The sequence below is a fragment of the Mauremys reevesii genome, linkage group 3, assembly GCF_016161935.1.
Source record: "Mauremys reevesii isolate NIE-2019 linkage group 3, ASM1616193v1, whole genome shotgun sequence".
NCBI lineage: Eukaryota > Metazoa > Chordata > Testudines > Geoemydidae > Mauremys > Mauremys reevesii.
The window spans coordinates 199,245,173-199,267,173 of NC_052625.1; the positions used below are offsets into that span (position 1 = coordinate 199,245,173).

At 48.5% G+C, this 22,001-nt stretch overlaps 1 protein-coding gene across 5 annotated transcripts in view; it reads right to left on the reverse strand.

Annotated features, from left to right (window-relative positions):
- Positions 1-262: 262 nt before the first annotated feature.
- GATA4 (GATA binding protein 4) overlaps positions 263-22,001 on the reverse strand; it is a 54,250-nt gene continuing 32,511 nt past the window's right edge. For 4 of the 5 annotated variants that reach the window (XM_039530531.1, XM_039530530.1, XM_039530529.1 and 1 more), the window contains exons 3-7: positions 15,200-15,369; positions 9,268-9,393; positions 5,899-5,986; positions 5,049-5,191; positions 263-3,440 (exon numbers count right to left, since the gene is read on the reverse strand). In XM_039530531.1, the coding sequence (XP_039386465.1) occupies positions 3,258-3,440; positions 5,049-5,191; positions 5,899-5,986; positions 9,268-9,393; positions 15,200-15,369 (710 nt within the window). In that variant the 3' untranslated portion in view covers positions 263-3,257. The remainder of the gene's footprint in view (positions 3,441-5,048; positions 5,192-5,898; positions 5,987-9,267; positions 9,394-15,199; positions 15,370-22,001) is intronic. The other variant, XM_039530532.1, reaches the window with a different exon arrangement.

The following is a 22,001-nucleotide window of genomic DNA, read 5'->3' on the forward strand; positions in this document are numbered from 1 at the left end:
CTTTTCCAGAAGAGCCCTAGCTCCAAAATCTCCCCCCAGACCAGAAGGACGGGCAGGGGCAAACCACTGGATGGACTCACAGAGAGAAAGGAACATTGTGTTTGCTTTGGGTCCTAGCAGGGGCGGCTCTAGGTATTTTGCTGCCCCAAGCACGGCAGGCAGGCTGCCTTCGGCGGCTTGCCTGTGGGAGGTCCCCGGTCCCGCGGATTTGGCGGCACGCCTGCGGGATGTCCGCCGAAGCCGCGGGACCAGCGGACCCTCCGCAGGCATGCCGCCGAAGGCAACCTGCCTGCCGCCCTCGTGGCGACCGGCAGAGTGCCCCCCATGGCTTGCCGCCCCAGGCACGCGCTTGGTGTGCTGGTGCCTGGAGCCGCCCGTGGGTCCTAGATTCCAGAGATGGCAAGCGGCTAGACGACCATCTAGCCGGGCCCTGCTCCCCATCAAGGTACGATACTTGAATTTCTACATTTACTAGTGTTTTGCCCAACCTACTTTTAAATGTCCCCGGAGGTTGGCATTACTTTAGGTCAAGTTCAAGGTGTGTTTGTGTGAGCATGTATCTCTCTAAGGGAAAGGAATATACTGGGCAGTTTCAGGCACAGGTGGACAGTGAGTTCACCAGATTTAAAGAGGTGCTGTTACTCAGGGAGCAGGCTGGCTGAAGGATCCAGTGAAGGAAGGAGAACCACACCCAGAAGAACCACACCCATGCTCAGGGAGATGCTGTCAGCTATTTGCTGCCTCTGTGCAGTCATCTCAAAATCACATTGTCTTTTGTGTTATTTCCCCCACCAAGGTGTATGAGCTTGTATTTTTCCAGCCTGAATGCCCTGTTATTCCTTTCTGACCATATTTTTAACCTCGCTACGGGCCTGATTCAAACCTCACTGAAGTCAACAGAAAAACTCCCATATATTTAATTAGGCCTAGGACCGTCTGTATTGTTTTTCTGCCCTCACTTCCATTCGTAACTTACTATGATCTGTAGATCATTTAGTATCATCTGCAGATTTTATTAATACCTCAGGTACTGCCTCTTCTAGACCATTAATGAAGATGTTAATAAGACCAACCTTGACACCGGTCCTTCCAAGGTAAGAGGATGAGGGGTGATGGAGATAGAGACTCTGGGAATCTTAGAAGTTAGAGATGGAAAAGACCTAGCAGGTCATGGAATCCATTCCCATGGGCCCTGTGCAAGACTGTTCCTTATTATTGTCTGGATCATGCCCCCCCTACTGCAGGATATCCCATGGGAGGTGTCTCATGTTGAGAAAAACACCACAAAGATCTCCTGCCACATTGTTCCGCCACCAGGGGGTGCAGTTACCACCCACCTGCAATCAGCTGTGGAACCCATCCAGAAACCGTGTGGATCTCCAAGGGTCTATTCAGATCCCAGGAGAACTGGAAGGGTCCACGTTTCCACTGCAACGCTGCATCCCTCGCTCCCAGTCCCTGTCAGCGCAGCTCCATTAGCATCTCCCCAGCTGCGCCTGCCCCAGGAACACCCCCTTAAAGGGGCATCACACCAGCCAGCGAAGTTGCAGTGGAGAGACAAAACAGCCCTTTGTCTGTCCATAGCCCCATCTCTGGTCATTGCGTTCCCACCCACTCACCCTGGTGTTGCCTTCAAACCTACAGAGAGGCCTTTTCAGGATTGGAGGGAGATGGGGAATGTTGCCATGGCGACAACTTAGGGGCCTCCTTCACCCCATCTGTTCAGGAGAGACTCATACACCGAGGACCCCTTTGTATATGGATCTGGGGGGGCACAATCTCTCTCCCCCCCCCATATATTATCTTTTAGTGCTTTACATAGTCGAGTTTTGACTCTAAGGAGGACAGAGAGAAAGGCTGGGCAGACGAGAGGAGAGATGGGTGCCTGAGAGCTGAGGGGTAGAGAAGGAGATGGGGGACCTGTTTGGTTGATCAAGAGGCCCCAAAGAAGTTCTCTGCCTAGACAAATAGGGCTGGCTCTCCATGGGGCAGCCACTCTTCTGGGCCTTGTGGGGAGACAACACTAGTCTCTTCATATTTAAAAAATACATGTAATTAAGCTTGTCCCATGGACATCACAGCTGTGTGCTCATGCGTAGCTGGCAACGAGATTTTCCCCTGCCTGTGATGTTCAGTTACACAGTGTATGATCACAAAGCAGCTTTCTGCCCATGGTGATGCCTTTAGGAAAGCTGAATTGCTAATTGGCTTTGATTGGACATGGGGGAGGGACACAGGTCTGCATTTGGGGTAAAAAGGCAGATACTGCCTTGGAAAAAAGGAAAATCAGATTTATCAATGGCAACGGAAAACATCAGAAAGAATGTAAAATAATTAACTGTGATAGGCCACAGGGTCATACACAATTGCAGCACCATGTTACGGTGGCAATCGCAGTGTTCCCCTGCTCTAGGGATCCTCGAGCCAGGCTCCTCGCTATCTCAAAGGGCAGAACCCAACATTTTCCGCCATGTTTTTCATAAACACTCTGGGTCTTTTCCTCCGTAACTCGCAAAGACTTTCACTGAAGCGTCAGGTCTGGCTGCGAGACCTTCTCCAGGCTCAGCCTTTTGGAAACACGATCCCATAATTGGGAAAGATAAAATCGTTCCTGTTAAATAAGTACAATGGTTCAGTTCTCTGACTCCTTGGTAACATGAAAACAAAGCTTTGGAGGATTTGGTAGATGTGCGAGCTGAGTTCTTCTTTCTTCTTAAACTGAATCACGGTATTAAAATCCACGAAAGCAGACAAAGTTGTGTCAGATTAAGTCTATGCAACAAATTGTCCTGGAGCCGGCTTTGCTGAATGGAAAGTCATCAAATCTCTGCCTTTGGGCGATAACAAGGTGATGGCATATTCTCCTGGGCTGACCTGGTCAGGAAATGAATGGACGGTGAGAAGAAAGTGTCTCCGTGCCATCGCTGTCCGAGATGTCAGAGCCGGAAGTTTAAAAAAACACATGAGTCCTGTCTTTGTTTCTGGATGTTTCATAGAAAGTGGTTACAATCTGGTTTGTTTAAAGGGAAAGTTTCAGATCAGCCACTGTTATTCTGAAACGGGATCTTCTCTGCTTACTTAGTATTAGCTGTTCCTGGAAGTCGTCTTTATAATGCCATATGGAATTGTTCTTCCAGAATCCCACCATATTTCCCTCGAGGAGAGAGGGAAGAAAGCAAACAGCTTTCGCTCGATTATTACGTGGCGTCTTTGTATCTCATGCAGGTGAGCCCGAAGTCCATGGGAGGAGGAAGAGGTTATGCAGTTATGATGTCTCCATGGCTTTCGGCTAAGACCAGGCTATTCCAGGAGTCCTGTTTGGAGCTGGCCTGTGGAGGTTGGCTGATGGCTGATTGGTAGCCCTGTGGGGAAAGCTTCAGGGCTGAAATAGCAGGGTGAATAGAAGATCCGTGCCCAGACATCGCGGTGACTGAGAATGCCTACAAACAATGTAAAAGTGAAAAGATTTTTTGTTTTTAATTGCTTCAAACTAACAAGGACCCTGCCGCGGCAAAGAGAAAGCATTTCACTTTCCACAGGTCTAATGTTCCACTAATACGTACATGCAGAGACATGAGATTTGCAATACTGAATCAAACCATCGGTTCATTTAATCTGGTATCCTGCTCCAATGCCTGATAATGTGATGCTTCAGAGGAAGCCAGTTTCCCTTTTCCTCTGAACCCACTCCATTTATAACACTGCAGAGAGTGCACCGAGTTCTTTTCTGACCTCTACAGGTGACCGTTTTACACCCGGAGGTATAAGATTTGGTCCCCAATTACCCTTTGATTAATAGCTTGCTCATGCACAGAGTAGTCAGTGCTACATTACTGTGGGCTCAATACTGCAAGCACTGGATCAATCCAGCAAAGCCCATAAGCATATGCATTTTTATGATGATTTAATATTATTTGATGTATTATTTAATATTGGTTTTACAGTCAGAATGCTCAAATATTACACTGAACCTTTTATTTAAACATTGGCGTTCTTTGGATGAGTTTAACAGGAGCTAAACTAACTCAGTCTCGAATATTAGTCTTGTTATGATATAGGGAATCAAATAGCTTCTTAACCAAGAAACATTTATTAAAAGAAACAACAACAGCTACAAATAAACAGGCTTCCACATAGATCAGGTTCCAGATTTGTCTGTCTTGTTTACCAGGGACATCACCCTGCCAGGAACTGTATAAGGCACATAGAGACATCTAGTGGCTGAAAAATATACTGCAAATAAACTTATCATTACAAGTCTGTCACATAGCGTAGAACTGTGTGATTCTGGTGATTTTAATTCTCAGGTGGTTCAGCTCACTTTTTTGAGTTTTGTTTTACGTGAACTCACTGCACTGAGTTTCAGGTTTAAGTGAGCCCACAAATTCACAGAGAAACTAATCCAAAACTGCCAAATTTTGCCTGGTTTCAGGTCAAAACCAAACAGCACAGCTAAGGGTCTGTCTATACGTGGATATTTATGCAAATAGCGAGTCCAGAATAATTAGTATAAGCCTCCATGTGGGGACTCCTATTCCAGAATTAGAGTCCCATTTATGATTTACTTTCATCACTTCGGTATATTTCCCAATGTAAAAATGCCCTTAGTGTTGCAAATTTAGAATAAAAGCCACAACATCCCCCACACTGGGACCCAGGGCATTTTTTCTAAATTTAGGCTGGATTCACAGTTTGGTGTGAGGCCACACGGCTGCCCTGTCAGATAGCCAGAGTCACAAGGAACTTCAGTTGTCAGCAAGATGGCTGCCTCTAGCTTGAGGCTCAGACCCATCCTGTGTAATTAAAAAGCTGGGGGGAGGAGGGTGAGATTACTTCACAGTACATGGTGACATGAGTGAAATGCAAGCCCTGGGAACTCTGCACTGGAGTAAATTTCATCCCATGTGACCTTTCAAATCCTTGGGTTGAGCAAATGGCTGTTGTTTGCCTTCAGAGAAGGTTCTGAGAGTGTCTTTTCTCCTCAAGTTACTTATATTAAAGTTCACATCTTTGTCATATCTCTTGATTTTTTCTTTCTGCTTCATTACCTGAGAAATAGGGCTCGGATGCCCATAATGAGATGAAAGCCCCGGTTCCGTCTTTATGGGGCGCATTTCCTCGGTGTTGGCGGTGGTGTTGGTGTTACTGGTGGAACTGGTGGTGGGGGTAAGACTCTCACTACTGGATGGTCCTAGGAGAAAACAGCAGTTAAACCAGGCTTCCCAGCAGAGGAGCTTTAAGTACAAAAAACATAGCAAAGCATTTGTGGTTTGGGGAAAGAGAACTCTGTTCATAGACAGGGTTTTGCTGCCATTGAAAGACCTTCAAAGATCTTAACCAGGTTTGGAAAGAAAAAGAAAAGGATGTTGGAAGATTTGCTCATTTGGTAAATTACCCTTGTCCCCCCCGTTACAGTGTTCCTGCCTCTCATTCCATATACTCTTTATCCCTGGCAGAGCAGGATGGAAAAATTTCAGATTTTGACAAAAATGTCGGGGAAAAAACCATTTATGGCAAAAAAATTCACTGCAGCTAATCTCCCAAAGTCCGGTGTCAGCATAAAACAGGGCTTGGTGTAAAACCTCCAAAGGATTCTCTGGGGGAAGTAGCTTCTGTGGTTGTTCCATAGCCCTGATTGGGAACCTGGTAGGGATGTCACCAGGACATTACAGGTGCTAATTAGTACCAGTGATGATGGGGATGCCTACCGAGAGCACTCATTTCACATAGGTCACCAAACAGCAATCAAATGGTGATCAGCTACCTGTTTGCTAAATCCAGGGATGTCTGGTTCAGAGGGCAGAATTCTTAATTTAGTTCTAAAGGAGTTTCTGATACTATGCCCCTCCTACGCGCGCACACACACACACACACAAACCCGTCTTGTTTAATGCTCACCTGCTGGTGTCTTGGATTTGTTAAGGTTCTTCGGCTTACGTTTCCTCGTTTGAATCCCCTCTTTTCTCATTGCTAAAGGCCTTGGGACCTAGGAACCCAAATGCAAAGCATGCTGTTTTCAGTATGTACGCAATACAACCTAATTTACTGGGATTACATCTCTGCCTCCTAGGATTTCAGGTAACCAGTAGATTTAACTAAAAAGTTACTGACCAGCAGTAATTGAATTGAGACTAGAGACTGGCTGCAAAGTTTGGCTCCAGATCTGGATCTGAATTTTTTTTTTTGAAATAATAAATAGCGTGTTTGCATCCAGGGCTTTGAGTGGCCAGTTATAAAGCCAGAAGGGATTATCAGATCTTCTACTCAGACCTCCTGTATAACTCAGGCCAGAGAATTTTATCATGACTAAATCTATCTCTACATCTATGTTGACATAACTCAGATGCAGCATATGCCGACAGAAGTTTTTCTTCCAGGGTAGGAACACCACGTCCCTGAATGAAGATATCTTTGCTGACAGAAGTACTCTTCTGACAGCATCCCTGCATCTACAGTGGGGGGAAGAAAGGGGGTGAGTTCACACCCTGAGCAACATAGCTATGCCAGCGTAAGCTTTAGGTGCAGATCAGGCCTAGGGCATACTTTCCGGAAAGGCATCCGCTCTTCCTCTGAAGAGTCCAAGAGATGGAGAATCTACCACTCCCCTTGCTAGTTTGTTCCACTGGTTAACCACGGTTCAAAATTGTGCCTTATTTCTAACTTGAATTTGTCTAGCTTTGACTTCCAGCCACAGGTGCTGGTTACATCTGTGACCCCAAAGCCCCTCAATTCCAACTGGCAAGGGGGCTACAAGAAAATTCTGATCCTGATCTGTCCATTCTGGTCCACCAAAGAATTGTCTTAAATGAAAGCCAGGGTCATACTGGTCATTAATATCGTTGTGAAAGACAGGACCAGGCATGCTGTCAGGAGTCAGGTGTGTACACTGAAAATGGGTTTTAAAGTCTGTCAAGGCAGACGGGACAAACAGGTTTTCTGTCAGACACAAGATGTTTATTCACCTGTCCCTGCGTCAGCATGCAAATTAAGCACTGAAAGCTAACACACCGGCTACACATCTGCAAACAAAGTCAACAGGGGGATGTGAAATCAAGAGGACAGCGGCACACAGGGGAATAAACCACAGGGTTTATCCTGACTCAGAGCACAGACAATGAACTCAACTCTGGGGATATAAGCAGAAGGCAATAAGTCACCCCTTCATCCTGCACCCTGGAAGTAAATGGACAATGCGTTTACGTTCATGAAAACGGGATCTTTGCCCACTTTGCTGGAAGATGCCGCAACAGATTTTGGGAGAAATTAGACTCCTTTAGAGAGGAGGTAGCCAGTTACGCTTAGTCTCTATAAAGCCTGTTGTGATATTGTTTCACATTTGTTTTCATTCTCCTCTCTCACTAGCTCTTGAATCTTTGGCAATAAACTTATCCTCGATTTCACTATAAATATATCGAAGTGCTGTCACATGAAGCTAGGTGCTGATCCTGAGCTGACTCATACAAGCTGCTGTGTACACTTGGGCACAGCAGACCTGCTATTTCTGTAGCATTCAGCGGAGAAAGGGCTGGCTACAACAGGGGATGCGTCAAAGGGGCTCAGGAACTAGCCTGCACCTATTGTTAACCTGCAAGGCAAAGTAAGGGCTGGCAGAGTCCAGAGGAGGTTGTTTGCATAGCTACCAGGCTGGCGGTGTCAGAGAGCTGACACCCAGCTAAGCACAAGCAACTCTCTCGCTCACTGGAGGCAGGGGGGTAACAAGGTGACTCCTACATTGACAGAAGGGGGTTTTCCATCCCTGTAGTTAATCCACCCCTCCGTGAGGCTTTCGCTAGGACAGTGGAAGAATTCTTCCATGACCTAGTTGTGTCTACACCGGGGTTAAGTTGACCCAGCCACGGCACAAAACTTTTCACAGCCCTAATTTTAAGTGGAGACTAGAGGTTTCTCTTCGGCCTAGGTCCATCTGGAAATGAACGCCACCGCATACACTCTCAGGGAATGGAGATCATGAATGGCATCAATGAATAAGTGTCTAAAACCAACAACCCCCCGCCCCTGTGAACAGCAATGGGAAGAGGGGTTCGGGTTTGCGGTTCAGCCAGTGAGGGTTTGCCGTTTGTTTTCACTGTGTCTCATTGGACACAGAGAAGAGTTGTAGATTTTAAGGTCAGAAGGGGGTCACACTCTGACCATCTAGCCCGGCCTTTTGATTCACGCTGGCCACGCAGAGCAGGGACAGTCTTCCCTAATTTGCCTTCATCTGGAGCGGGAAGCAAGAGGTGGCTATACAGTGGTTCAGGACTAGGACTTCCTGGGCATTGTACACATCTGTGACCACATCTGGCGTTCGGAATACAGAGCTTCATCCTGCACCACCGAAGGGAGTTTGTGAAGGGAGTTTGTTCCTGACTTCACTGGAGAGCAGGATTGTGGAATTGACCCGTAACACCTTAAAAATTCATGGGGCCTGTGTGACTTGCCCAGATCTCATTCAAACAGACTCTTTCAGGCTTATTAGCCATCAGGCTAGTCCTAGCAGTTTGGGGTGGACCAGTTGGGGACCCTCACACACATAGCCAACTCCTGTCACCATGACAAGACTACAATCGAGAGAAGGGTTATTACATTATTCAGCTTCCTTAGATTCACAGACTCTAAGGCTAGAGAACCATTGTGATCATCTAGGCTGACCTCTCACAGAGCCCAGGCCACAGGACTTCCCCGAATTAATTCCTGTTTGAACAAGAGCCCGCCTTTGAGACAAACATCCAATTTGGTTTGAAAGATTGGCATTGATGGCGAATCCACCCCAACCCTTGGTAAGTTGTTCCAACGGCTGATTCCCCTCACGGTTAAAAACTGGCCCTTCATTTTTAGTCTGCATTTGTCAACTTCAACGTCCAGCCATTGGATCGTGTTATACCTTTGTCTGTTACACCCCGAGGGCGTAAACGGCTGGGTAAGTTACACCTTGCTAAATCACCCTGCTAAATCATTTTGTGTGAGTGTGATTCATGTGTTGGGGGCTGGAGACTGGGTTTGTAGAGGGGAAATCAGCCAACAGAAGAGAGTAAGACCATGTAAGATATAGCAGTTTCCCACCTGGCACCACTTTAACTAACCCTGTCTCACATCCTGTGAGTGTAAGACGTCCATCTCTAGTGTAAAAAGAGTCTATTCTATTTTATATAGGTTCTCATACCGCCCTCACCACCGTACTAGCTGAGTGCCCTCCAGCAGTGCATTAAGCAACCTGACTACACATCTGGCAGCTGTTACTTGTTCTCGGTGTCTCATTGTCATTACCCCGTGGAGTTTCATGTACAGTCCGCAGGCGTTGCAGACTGGCTCGCCTTCAGCGTTTCTGCGCCACAGCGTGGTCGTGGTCGTATGACAGTTGGCACAAGAGAGCCCAACGCGGCGGGAGGCGGACTGCAGCAAGAGACAAAAGCAACAGTAATGTCAACAAGTCGCTAGCTTTACTGTTTGCATGAGTGTTTCAAGGTCGGAGCAGACCCCTTCCAGCTTTCCCTGATACATGGCAACTGTTGCAGAGGTTTGTGGCTGTACTGATAATATTTTGTACGATGGTTAGTAACTAGCACCGAAGAAGCTCACTGCACTTTACAAACATTACACGGATTCAACGTCACAACATCCCTGGCAGTACAGTCACTGGCTTTGTACCCATTTTACAGATTTATAAACCAAGGCACAGCGAGGTAAAGTGACTTGCCCCAAAGTCACACCGGGCGTAACCAATGAGCCCAGTTGTGCGTCCTTGCGGGTGAGAAAGGGGGTTTGAGAGCATATAGTACTCCCCTGTGTAGGAGACCCACATCACCAGACCCTGCATGGGCAGGGCAGGGCGGAAGGGAGCAGCTGCTAATTCACTCCCATGCAGGTGGGCAGGGAGTGGGCAGGCAGGAGTGGAAAATGGGTGGGGCCTTCGCTCCAGCCCCGCCCACTCAACATGCCAGCCAGCGGAGATGGCACAGAGCAGGAAGCAATCTACACCAGGCTGGCATGGCTTACTGCTCCCCTAGAGTGAGCTGATCAGGGGCGTAGCAGGAATAAAAATTGATGGCTTTCGGGGACATTTTGTGTCCCCTGTGGCCGGAGGAGTTCGCTCTCCCTGCCCCAGCCCTGGAGCCAGAGGAGTTCTGTGCCCCCTGCTAATTAGTGGGGGGCCCTGCCCCTGCTTGCCCCACCCTCCTTTGTGCCTGCCCCCGGAACTGTGACCTCCTGCTCTGGCCAGACAACGATGGGCCAAGCCAGCCAACAGGGTCAGTGGCACAAGTGGGCAGAGACCCACGGGCTCCTGGCTCCTCCTACCAACACTCTGTAAGTGAAGGGAGGGTTGACAAAGGTCACAGCCGAAGAAGAAAAATCTAATTTTTTTCCCAACTTCAAGTGAGACTCAACCTGACAAAGGCCGAGGCTGGAACTGGGCCCAAGCTATCAAATCTGGAGCCAGGTTTTGAGTGCGACGAAATTTGGTGGCGTTTTTGATCCAGGCTTTTGGTTTGTTCCATCACAGCAAAAGGGGCCAGCCGGAAAATAAAGATCTGGATCCTAACGCAACCGCCCCCCAAATTAGAGGGTGTTTAGACCTGAGTGTTTGGCTTGAGGCCATCCCTAGCTGCATGTGTTTAAAGGGACGTTTTTGAGATGTCCTGCCATCATTACTCTGTTCCTTATAATAACTTTGTCTGGAAGCTTAAGTCTCCTTCCTCCCCGACCCGCTGCACATCCACCACCTGCTCACATTGCTTTTTTATTGTAGGGTTGCTCAGGAGAACCGAATGGATGGATTTTGATTTTGTTTTTAATTATTTGGGGGGGGGGGAGAATCCAGTGCTGAAGCCTTCTGCCAATTAGAGTCTCTGGCAAAACAAAAGATGGAGGCTCCTGCTGGGCTGGATTTCCTCTGCGAGGAAATCACGATCCTGCTGCCACAGAAGTCAATGGCAAAGGCCCCCTGATGTCAGTGGTGTATAATGTAATTTGTAAGCTCTCCTGGGCAAGGCTCTTGCCTTCTAACTTGTACAGCTCCTGACCCTCTTTTGACATCAAATAAATGATCAAAGCAGAGGCTTCCATATATGAGTTTTTCAACCATATTTTCCTTCAAAAAACCAATATTTAAATCCAGGAAAGCCTCAGTCTGGAAATGTTGATGAAATCATGTAAGCAACTGTCCGGATGCTGGGCCTGATCCACAGAGGGTAGGGGTCTGTTACAGGCCTGCTTATGGAGCTTTAGCTCAAGGTATCGCTACCTGTGTATTTAACTCTGGAAGTCCTCAGTTCAATCCCTAGTGTGCCAGATAAAATGGCTGTCACAGTCAGCGTGTAGAATGCTATGAAACCAGCCCTTCTTGCTTGGTTTTTTAACTGCCCAGAGTCTGTAACCCACAAAACGGTATCTTCTGTTCCTGTCAGGTTTGCTCACATGGCCGCCATTTCCTTGTCTTGCCTTTTTTGCAGATGGCAACATGGCTGCCTTTTGTTTACCGCCCTGTCTGCACTTACTGGCATCAAGGTCGGGGAACCTGGCGCCGACCTAGTACAACTGCTGTGCACTTCACGCGCTGACCCTCCTTTGCTGTACATAGGCCTGGAACAAACCCATGTCTCCAAACACATCCAGACTTGGTGGGCATTCTAAACCGAAACCTGGATCAGGAACCGAATGGGCGGAACCAAAACTGGGATCCAAACACACCCCGACGGCAGGGTGTTCAAAACCCAGATCCAAACTGCTGCTGCTTCAGCAGGTCAACTTAGAAACGAAGGGATCGGTGCAGGTATGATAAAAGCCAGCCTGTCCTCTCAAGCACAGGCTGAACCGACGCTTTTTAGAGGATGGGGAAAATGTGTGCGGATTTTTTGTTTATTTCAGATTTTAGCGCAGCCCTTTGCACTTCCTGAGTAACAGGGGGCACAGGGAGACTGGAAAGTGACGTGCTGAAACCACATGAGAAAGACTGTACTTGAAGGGGGGAAAACTGAAACACAAGAAAGCCCATTGGCCTGAAGTTTCCACCCAATTTTGTAGAGCAGGGGTGGCCAACCTGTGGCTCCGGAGCCACATGCGGCTCTTCAGAAGTTAATATGCGGCTCCTTGTATAGGCACCAACTCCGGGGCTAGAGCAACAGGTGCCAACTTTCCAATGTGCCAGGGGGTGCTCACTGCTCAACTCCGGCTCTGCCACAGGCCCTGCCCCCACTCCACCCCTTCCTGCCCCCTCCCCTGAGCCTGCCGTGCCCTCGCTCCTTCTCCCCCCCCAGAGTCTTCTGCACGCCATGAAACAGCTGATCGGCAGGTGTGGGGAGGGAGGGGGATGCGCTGATTGGCAGGGCTGCCGGTGGGCGGGAGGCGCTAGGAGCAGGGGAGGAGGAGAGCTGATGGGGGGTGGGGGCTGCTGACATATTACTGTGGCTCTTTGGCAATGTACATTGGTAAATTCTGGCTCAGGTTGGCCACCCCTGCTGTAGAGCAAAGCAGCTTAGTTAGCTAGTGTACATGCATGTGGTCTAGTGGTCTTCTTCTGGGCATCTGCGCAACGTGCCTCAGTTGGCACGTGACCAGAATTCATCACTGAATTTGGTCCAGGGCGTGGATCATTAGCTTCCCCGGCTCAGGCCGGGTACTGACGGGGCGTGCGACGTGACCGCTGATCCGTGCCCCCCCAGTCTAGAGGTGACAGCACTGCCTTAGGAGTCAGGAATGTGGATTCCAGTCCCACGTCTCCCAGTGATCTGCGGTGTTATCACGTCCTCTCTCTCAGGCTTGCTTTCACTAAGAGTGAAGTGAGGATAAGAACACCTACCCCACAAGGGTGGGATGACGTTTAATTCAATATTTCCCAAGGTTTGGAACGCTGAGCTCCCCTTCGGGAATCAGTCCTCTCCCCCTGCAACCTCACCAGGGGCCCACCCACCTTACTGTAGACATCTCCTGTGCACCCCATCCCTGCTAGACTTTTGGGATGTGCCCCCACCCCCTTTGGGAAACCCTGGCTTCAATCCTTAACAGCTGTCAGTGGATCGAGAGCCTTGGAGAGAACATGCAAGGCAGGCGAACACTGTATGTGTCTGCACACTGGGGAGGAGATCCTGCAAACACCTGGGGAGATGTTTCCACACTGGCTCAAAACACAACCACCGCAGTCACTGCGGCAAGATCGGCAGTGATCACGCGGCAATGTCTGAGCTGGCACATACGGACACGAGGGAATGGCTTTACGGAATCAGTTGATTTTTAACACTCATCTTTTTTGTACTGAACTTCTTTATCTGAATAAGTACGCCAGCCACCGTCCTTACCAAGACCAGGGACTGAAAGCGGGACATCTTGACTAACTCACTGCAGCCATGGGCTCTACCAGACACACAGCCACCGTGGACTGGGCCCAGCGTGGGACCCACCACACTCATCAATGGGTTACCTAGGCACACACACTGGGCACCTCTCCCAGGCACTAAGCTTCCCTCACCCTCCCTTAAAAATATACGGCAGAACGGAAGCAGCAAATGGGGATTTGGGGCCAAACCATATTACAAAGCAATTCAGAATCTCCCCCCATGCTCAAATTCGCTGAGGAGACCCCATCCCGGCCACCTCAGCCCTCCTCGAACACCGGGGAGCTTTGGAGCGTGCCCAGAACAGCAACAAATTCAGGCTGCGTCGAAGCTGGAGAAGAGTCAGTTTCCGAGTGGAACAAGCGGCTCCCGAGGTCCCGTGCCCCAAAGGCCTGCTGAGTGAGCACCGCCGCCAGGCGCAAAGCGCACCGGTTCCCTCCAACCCCCAGCGCTCTTTCAAGCCAGCCTGGGGCCTAGCAAAGCACGAAACAGCTCAAGTGACTTTGGGAGGACGAACCCGGAGCACATGGCCATGAAGCGCTTTAGCCAGCAGAGGGCGCCGGAGCCAGCGGATTATGGCCAGCTGAGCATCATCCGCAGAAGGCAAAGCCAAAGAAACGCAGGCAGTGGTGTGATTTTTGCCTTCTGCCTCTCTGAAGCTGCTGGAGAGCGACAGGCCCGTTGAAGCTCAGACACATGTGGGAAAGCGGGGAGGAGGTGGGGCTGGAGACCGCACACGGACAACGTCCCCTCCTCCTGGCATGGAGGCGGGATGGGGTGTTACAGGGAGCTGTTCAGCTGGCTCCTTGCCGCTAGAGGATTGTGGCAGAGTCTTGGGTGTCCAGCGGATAAACAGGCTTGGGCTAAGCAGGCCGCTCCCCAGGACATCACGCAGGGCATAGAGCATCTACACCAGCTGCACCAGTGTGGGGACGGTGGTCTCTCACCAGCAGGGCCAGGCACAAAACTCTCTCTTCACCTCCCCTCCAACAGATGTGCCCTACGAAGCTGCAGGGTGCCCTTCCCCAGAGACAGGTGCACAGATCCCAGGGGGATGGGCATGGTATAAATACTTACACACACAGAGATAGATTCACCTAACCTACCAGCTAGAAGCCCCTGACTGATTCCCTATCCATGGTCTGTCCTGACGCCAGTCCCGTAGGCCGTGGGACACACCAAACTGTCTCCCTCCTTTTCCCACCCCCAGCATTTCAGTTCTACCTCCTGGCTTGCTCAGACAGGAAGCCACCAGAGGCTATGGAGATGGTGGGGTCACCAGAAGCTGAGGGAGGTCATAGGCAGGCAGGAGGTAGCCAGGGGGTGGGCATCACACGTATGTAGACGTGGGTAGAAATGTACAGAGAGGTGGAGGGGACCAGGCTGGAGGTGAAAAGGGAGTTGGGGGTCAGGGGCAGAGCTCTGTAGATGTTATTTTGTGTAGGACCCTGTAAACCCAAGGGCTGGCCTTCTGCTCAGCTGTGAGCAGCAGGCAGGCACTTGGGGTCTCCCATGTGTCCCACAGTCCTTTGCACCATCTGCCATGGGACCTCCATTGAGGAGCCAATGCAGCCAGTACAACAGATCACAGAGTGTTGCAGGCATAGACAACTCAGCTGAAGCCAGGATGCTATTTTGGAGGCACAGAGAGAGGCCCAGGAGGCTGCTGGGTGAAAAGGAGAAGAGACAGAGCAAGGGTAGGAAGTGAAACACCAGATGATCTCCCAACTTTTGCCTAGGATTCTAAGCCTCATCACTGCAGAGTGCCCAGGCGTCTCTGGACAGCTTGGATTGAATGAGCGTTTCCTGTTCTGGAGTCTATTGTGTAGTTGTGTGCAGGCTGCACGCGAGCGGCACAAGCCGTTCCTTACCAGCCGCCTCTGGGGTTTGATCAGTGGTCGGTTGATGCCGTTCATCTTGTGGTAGAGCCCGCATGCGTTGCACAGGTAGTGGCCCGTGCCGTCTCTCCTCCAGAGTGGGGTGGACATGGCTCCACAGTTGACGCATTCTCGCCCCTCGGAGTAGTCGTCAAAGAACTCTGCTAGCATGACAGTAAACAAAACAAAAAAAGAGGGTGGAAAGATGGAGTTAAATAAAACCTTTTTAAAACTCTCCACTCTTGGTCCTAAATACTCAAGCAGTCCCTTGCTATCTGCAGAGAGCAGAAATATGGGGGTTGGGGGGGAGGTTACGGCTTTCCTTGGAAAAGGCAGGCCTTATTAAAGGCAGGCTGGCCAAGTGGCTAGGCCTCTGGCTTGGGATTCAGGAGTCCTGCCTCTGCTACACGTATTCTCTAGCGCCTTGGGCAAGTTACTTAATCTACTCTGTGCCTCTTCTATCAGATGAGGATAATACTTCCCTACCTCACAGGGTGTTGTGAGGATAAAACCCTCTAATGATTATGAGCCTCTCAGAGACTAGACCAGTGATTTTCAACCTTTTTTCATTTGCAGACCCCTAGAAAATTTCAAATGGAGGGGCGGACCCCTTTGGAAATCTGAGACATAGTCTGTGGACCCCCAGTAGCCCACGGACCACAGATTGAAAACCACGGTAGTAGGCTGTAAAACCAGGCTGTAAAACTACCTAGAGAGGTGCAAACTGAGGCTCTCTCTTTTCATCAAAGCCCCACTGTTCATGTAGGCCCAGATCTAAAGCCCACTGAAGTCAATGTAAAGAATCCCAGGGATGCTGGACTGGGCTCATCAAGGCTACACATGAAAACAACATGCACCTATTGAGAGTGCAAAGGCTTCATTGTCACATGTAAATCAGGAAGACACTTGCACGAGCAAACATCCAGCTCTGCATGCAAGCACTAGACCCACATGCACAATGGATGCACAGGTAACACACTACCTGTTTGCTGATGCCAGACTCATCATCCGGAATTGACCCTGTGACTCTCAGCATAGAAAAACAGGCCTCTGCCACCTGGAGTAAAGGAGACCTTCTCCAAGAACAAGAACAAGAAAATAGCAGGATGCCATAGTGAGTGGGGTGAACCACTAGAGGGCGACATGATCACATGCATTAGGCCAGCATACTGCACAGGGTCGTTTTTAGCCAGTTTCACAGAAGTACCCACATGGACAAATCTGGCCCAGGACGTCTGCTTACAAAATATGTTCCTGGGAATTTGGAGATGCTAAAGAGACTCTTCCTCAAGCACTGCAGCCCTAAGACAGCTATGGGAGAGTAAGCTGGACTCTCTTCTGCCTTGGCAGTTAAATGCTTAGTGCATAAAATCATCGCTCTGATAATGGTGTAAGAGACGAATCACATCCTGATTTTCAGATCGCAGGTTGCGCCTTGCAGTGCTGGGCTCCGGGTGTTACACCTTCCAGTCTGGGCCCAATCCACAGAGGAGCAGCATCTGTCAGAGCTCTTTAGTGCGAGCTCCAGAGACGAAAGCTTTCAGCTCCAGAATGAAGTCCCCCAGTTCAATCTCTACAGCTGACCAAGGTTACGCCAGGGGGAGTGTGCCTGCTACTTGAATGGAGCTCCTCAGAGTGAAATTCCGCTGGAGCTCAAAAGACAGGCTTTGTAGCTAGTGGGTCTAACAGACCCATGTCATCCTTGGATAGGGTCACAAATAGCAAGTGTGAAAAATCAGGGCACCTTTTTTCTCAGGGGGTGTGGGGACATAGTTTCATATAAGATAAAGCCCCATATATCAGGACAGTCCTGGTAATATTGGGATGTCTGGTCACCCTGTCCTTGGATCAGGCATAGAGGGGAACTAGAGAGGTACATGTGCAGATAACAAGAACCAGTGCAAACCCATCCTCGGCATAAAGAGGTGTAATTCCATTGAAATCACGGACAAATTCAGTGCAATTCCCTTTGACTTGGTAAAATCAGAACATCTGAGGTGAGCATCCTTGGGACAGAAATATCTAAGCCGCCAAGATGGCGACACATCCCGGATGTTAACCCATACAGAGGATAACAGCCTACAACTGCTGTCAGTTTGCGGAGTTACTCCTTTAGCTAACGGATTATCCTCTTTCAAAGTGCTTTGGTGCGGCCCCAGCTGACGACACGACCCACGTGGGGTGGGGGAGTTGTCACAAAATCATTCCTGCAGGCTCACTTCCCTGATTATAACCGAAGGAACGAGATTGCTTGGCTCCCAGTCTAAACATAGAAACTACGTAGACCCCGCAGAATGTAGTTGCAGCATTTGTTCCTTGAGCCTCGATAGAATGATAACAAAAAAAGGAGAAGGGGAGGGGGCAGGGAAAAAACAGTGCAGCTCAGTTTGTCCTGGGTTTGCAGCACACAACTCAGCCACCCTTGGAGGTATCAGTCTTCTGGGGTTTCTCATGCAGAAACACGTTACATGGTGTGTACCGCAGTACGGGGACAGAATATACATAAAGTCCAGGCCAGTGTTGATAAAAGCGCATTTTTGGAAGCTGTTTAGGCTAGGCCATGCCAAACAGAAGCTGCTGCAGAAGTGGCCTGTTCAGTATTGTACTGCAGATCCTAGGAACCCTGCCATGCGACATGGGCTTTGTTAAAGCTGCGTGATCTCTGGGACCCTAACAGATCTCTCCATAGACATCTCAGAGACAAGCCCGTTGAGAATAACAGTTTTGATCAGGGGAACCCGTCTCCCACTCCACGCCCACGGCGGATTCGTTGGTGTCCCGACTCCTTTCACTGCAGATCCCGGTTGCAGTGTCTACAACTGAAGTCAGGAGCAAATGGGATTCTAGCATAAAGACCTGATCCAAAGCACATGAAAATCAACAGGAGTCGTTCCAGGGATTTCAGTAGGCTTTGGACGCTTAAGGGCATTACGGATTTTGCAGTTTCATTTTGAGTCTTGTGAAATGTTGTGTTTTATTTCAATCCCCAACTCCTGGAGACATGTTATAAGAATCTCAGCATTCCTTTAGAAAAAAATAGAAAGAGTCTAACCCACATGCTTGGGCGGAAAAGCTTGAAAGCAGAAGGCAAAGAAAAAGAAACATCTTTTGTTTTTAGAAACCATCATGAGTTTTATGCCAATCTCATTATTTTCTAGGCCTGACTCATGATTTTGGAATGCACAGGGTAGCCATAAGAACGGCCATACTGGGTCAGACCAAAGGTCCATCTAGCCCAGTATCCTGTCTTCTGAAAGTGGCCAATGCCAGGTGCCCCAGGGGGAATGAACAGAACAGGTAATCCTCAAGTGATCCATCCCCTGTCGCCCATTCCCAGCTTCTGGCAAACAGAGGCTAGGGACACCATCCCTGCCCATCCTCGCAATATAGTGATTATAATGCCTTCCTTGTCTTCTTACAATTAGTTGAGTCTCAACCAAACCACAGATCAAAAAGTCTTGTTTGAAAAGCAAAGGCACTAGAGCAGCTGGTTAGGAAACGAGTTTTTCCTGTGAAAAATCTCAACAAAATCAAAAATTTCAATGAACAAATCAAAAATTTCCTCTGATTTTTGGGCGGGTTTCAATGAAAGCCCCAACGTTTTCAAAAGAAATGAAAATTTTTGCACACAAAGTTTTATTTTGTCAAAAGGCCAATTTGCTTTGAAAAAAAGTTTCAGTTAATACGTTTTCCACATGCTCCAAAGAAAAATGGGTAAAACAGGGCTGGTCTAAAATTGTAACAAAACTTTTTCCAGTGGAAAACTATGTTTTTAACAAAACAAAAGGGTGCCCGTGAAGTGTCTGCTTTCCTAGACATTTTTAATTGTTTTTAATCAGAAAACCAAAAATTGAAAGTTGTTGGCCAAAAGTCAAAAAGATTTTCTCTGGGGTCTTTTTTTGTTTATTTTCAGTCAAAAACAGGGAAAAAAAACTGGCTGAAAACCAAATTTTTAGGGTTTTGGTTTTCTGAGAAAAAGTCAACATTTTCTGCTAAAATCTTTGACAATTTTTTTTTAATAATTTTTGTCAGAATTTTCTGTAGAAAAAAACCCCAAACATTTTCCACCCAGCTCTACTGTCAAGTATGTCTCATTACTATCGGCCTGAGGTCTATTGTCAGGCACAACGTTGTGATATTTCTTTTCACTAGATTCTTTCCTTTCCTAGTCCTCATTTCTCTGTATTCATTTCTCACTCCACCTACGCTTTGCTGTGTTTCTCCACCTTTCCTTCCCCCCACTGGAGTTTTTCATTCCCGCCTGTCTGCTCCGTTTCTCACAGTCTCTCTCCTTTTCCTTAGTGAAACATGAACATGAGAGCACTGCAATCAATCCTTCTCCCCTATCATGGTCAAGTGGGTTTAACCTGGCTCATCCATTAAAGATAATGACCAGCATCCTCAAAAGTGGGTGCCTAAAGTTAACCCACTAGGACGGACTGGTCACAAATCATTTCCAGCAGAACAATGGGTTTTTGCTTACATTTAAATGTTTGCAGAAAGTGACTTCAAAAGAATTCAATTTCTCATCAGAAAACCTAAAAAAATTTTCAGTTTCCATCAATTTTTGGTGGAATATGTTCATTTGGGGGATTTTCAGTTTGATGAAAGGTTGAAATTTTCTACTGAAAATGTTGACAAACATGGTTTGCTTTCATCTAAATCTTCCTCGGGGAGAAAAAAAACCCAAACCATTTCCCATTCAGCTCTACACCTAAACCCATAGTTTTGGTATCTCAGAATGCTGATCATCCATAGTTCCTGGTGACTTGCAGATGCTCATTACTTCTGAAAATCAGACCATTAATATGCCCCAGCTGTTTCGGGGGCATGCAGATGTCTCTAACAGAATGCTGATCTCCAAGGTGAGTGTGACAAGGTCACACTGCCCAAGGAGGAAATGCGCAGCCAGGAGTTGAAGATGAAGTTTGCAAGGTATAATCTCATCACAATCTCATCCAGCACTACAGACCTGTCTGAGGAGAGACTGCTAATGTTCCTCATCAGGAAGAGAGCCTCCTTCTTCTCCAGGGCATACTTTACGTTGCTGAAATCCTTTTAACAGGAATCAGAAATGGGCCATTTTCATTACCACTACAAACAGTTATTTTTCTCTCCTGCTGACAACAGCTCATCTTAATTGATCACTCTCCTTATAATGTGTATGGTGACACCCATTGTTTCATGTTCCGTGTGCATATATATATCTTCCTTCTATATTTTCCACTACATGCATCCGATGAAGTGGGCTGTAGCCCACGAAAGCTTATGCTACAATAAATTTGTTAGTCTCTAAGGTGCCACAAGTACTCCTGTTCTCTTTAACAGGAATGCTCCCTAGGATGGCTTCTTCACACAGTATAAACTGATGTAGAACAGGAGTCTTGAGCTCTGATATGTGTAGTTTAGTCTTTGGCACGGTCTCGTTATCCTAGTGGTGAATTAGAAGGTGCGAGACTGGATGTCTTTATAAAACAAGGCCTAGCTCAACCACATCCAGCTGAGCTTGATGCAGGAATGACTGTGTGGAGTTCTCCAGCCTGTGTTGTACTGGAGACAGGCTGGATACCATAATGGACCCTTCTGCCCGTAACAATCCAGGAATCTACAAAAGAAGGAGCACCTAACTTCTTAACGACTCCAGCCTCACTACCCCTTCCCTCCTTGGGAGCTCTTCATTGGCTTCCCGGTTCTTACTACATCGGACAAAGCTTCATCTCCTTGCCCTACGTACTGTAACGGCGCCTTCGGCCACATCTCTGCTCTCAGTTCCGCCCAGTGCCCCTCTTGCTCTGCTCAGGGACACTGGAGGAAAGGCTGGGTGGAGTCCTCTGGTCTGTGCTCTGCAGCAGGCCAGACTCGATGATCATAATGCTCCCTTCGGGCCTTATGATCTATATGAAGCCCTCTGTGAAGAGCTGGGCCTTCATCTCTCTCTGCCTCAGCGCCCCTCTCCCCCCATGGGGATAATACCTCCGCTCCTAGCGGGGTCGCTTGTGAGGATGTAGCCATCGGCGTTGGAGAGATCTGCTCAGACACGACTGTGTGCCAGAGAAAAGCCTATTCACCATGCCAAGAACCTGCGCGCGGTGACTGCAAACAGCCAGGACACCAGGGTCGCAGCGCCACACGGATCTGGTCAGGTTTGGTTTTCCCAGTGTTCTGCTCGTTCCGTTTTGCCTTTTCATCAATAACGAGGATTAAGTAGCATCAGCCTCTGGAGGCTCCCTGTGGAAGGCGCCTGAGTAAGTGCTTCCATGGCTTTAAATCCAGTCATTATGAGCCCTTTTGACACTTATTCTTTCCCCGCACCTTGTACTAGCAGCCTGGAAAGGAAACATTTAGTCAGGCAGCAAATTGCCTGAACTGCTCCCGCAGGGAGCCAGAACAATGGGAGCGGAGGGAAGGGCTCCTCCAGTCACACTCAGGGCAACAATTTCCCTTTCACTGAGCCGCTGGAGAGCAAAGATTTATGGGTCCATAATGTGACCTTTTTATTACCCTTCACGCCAGGTCCTTCTGTGGAGATTTACGCCCTGCCCAGAGCCAGGCACAGCAAGTGGCAGCTTGGGAGGGGATTACGTTTGCCAGGGAAAGGTTCAGGCCACCATTTACGTGAGAAACAAAGGCAGAAGCCTCTGACTGGAATGGCCTCCCTCTCCTCTCAGAACTCACTGCTTCTACCACCCGCCTCCCTGATCAGCACCTCCACTGCATCATCACACATTACACCTGAACCCCTTCCCCTGCTCTTTGGCCATTGTGTTAGGTCTGACCTGGGGCTGAACCTGACTGG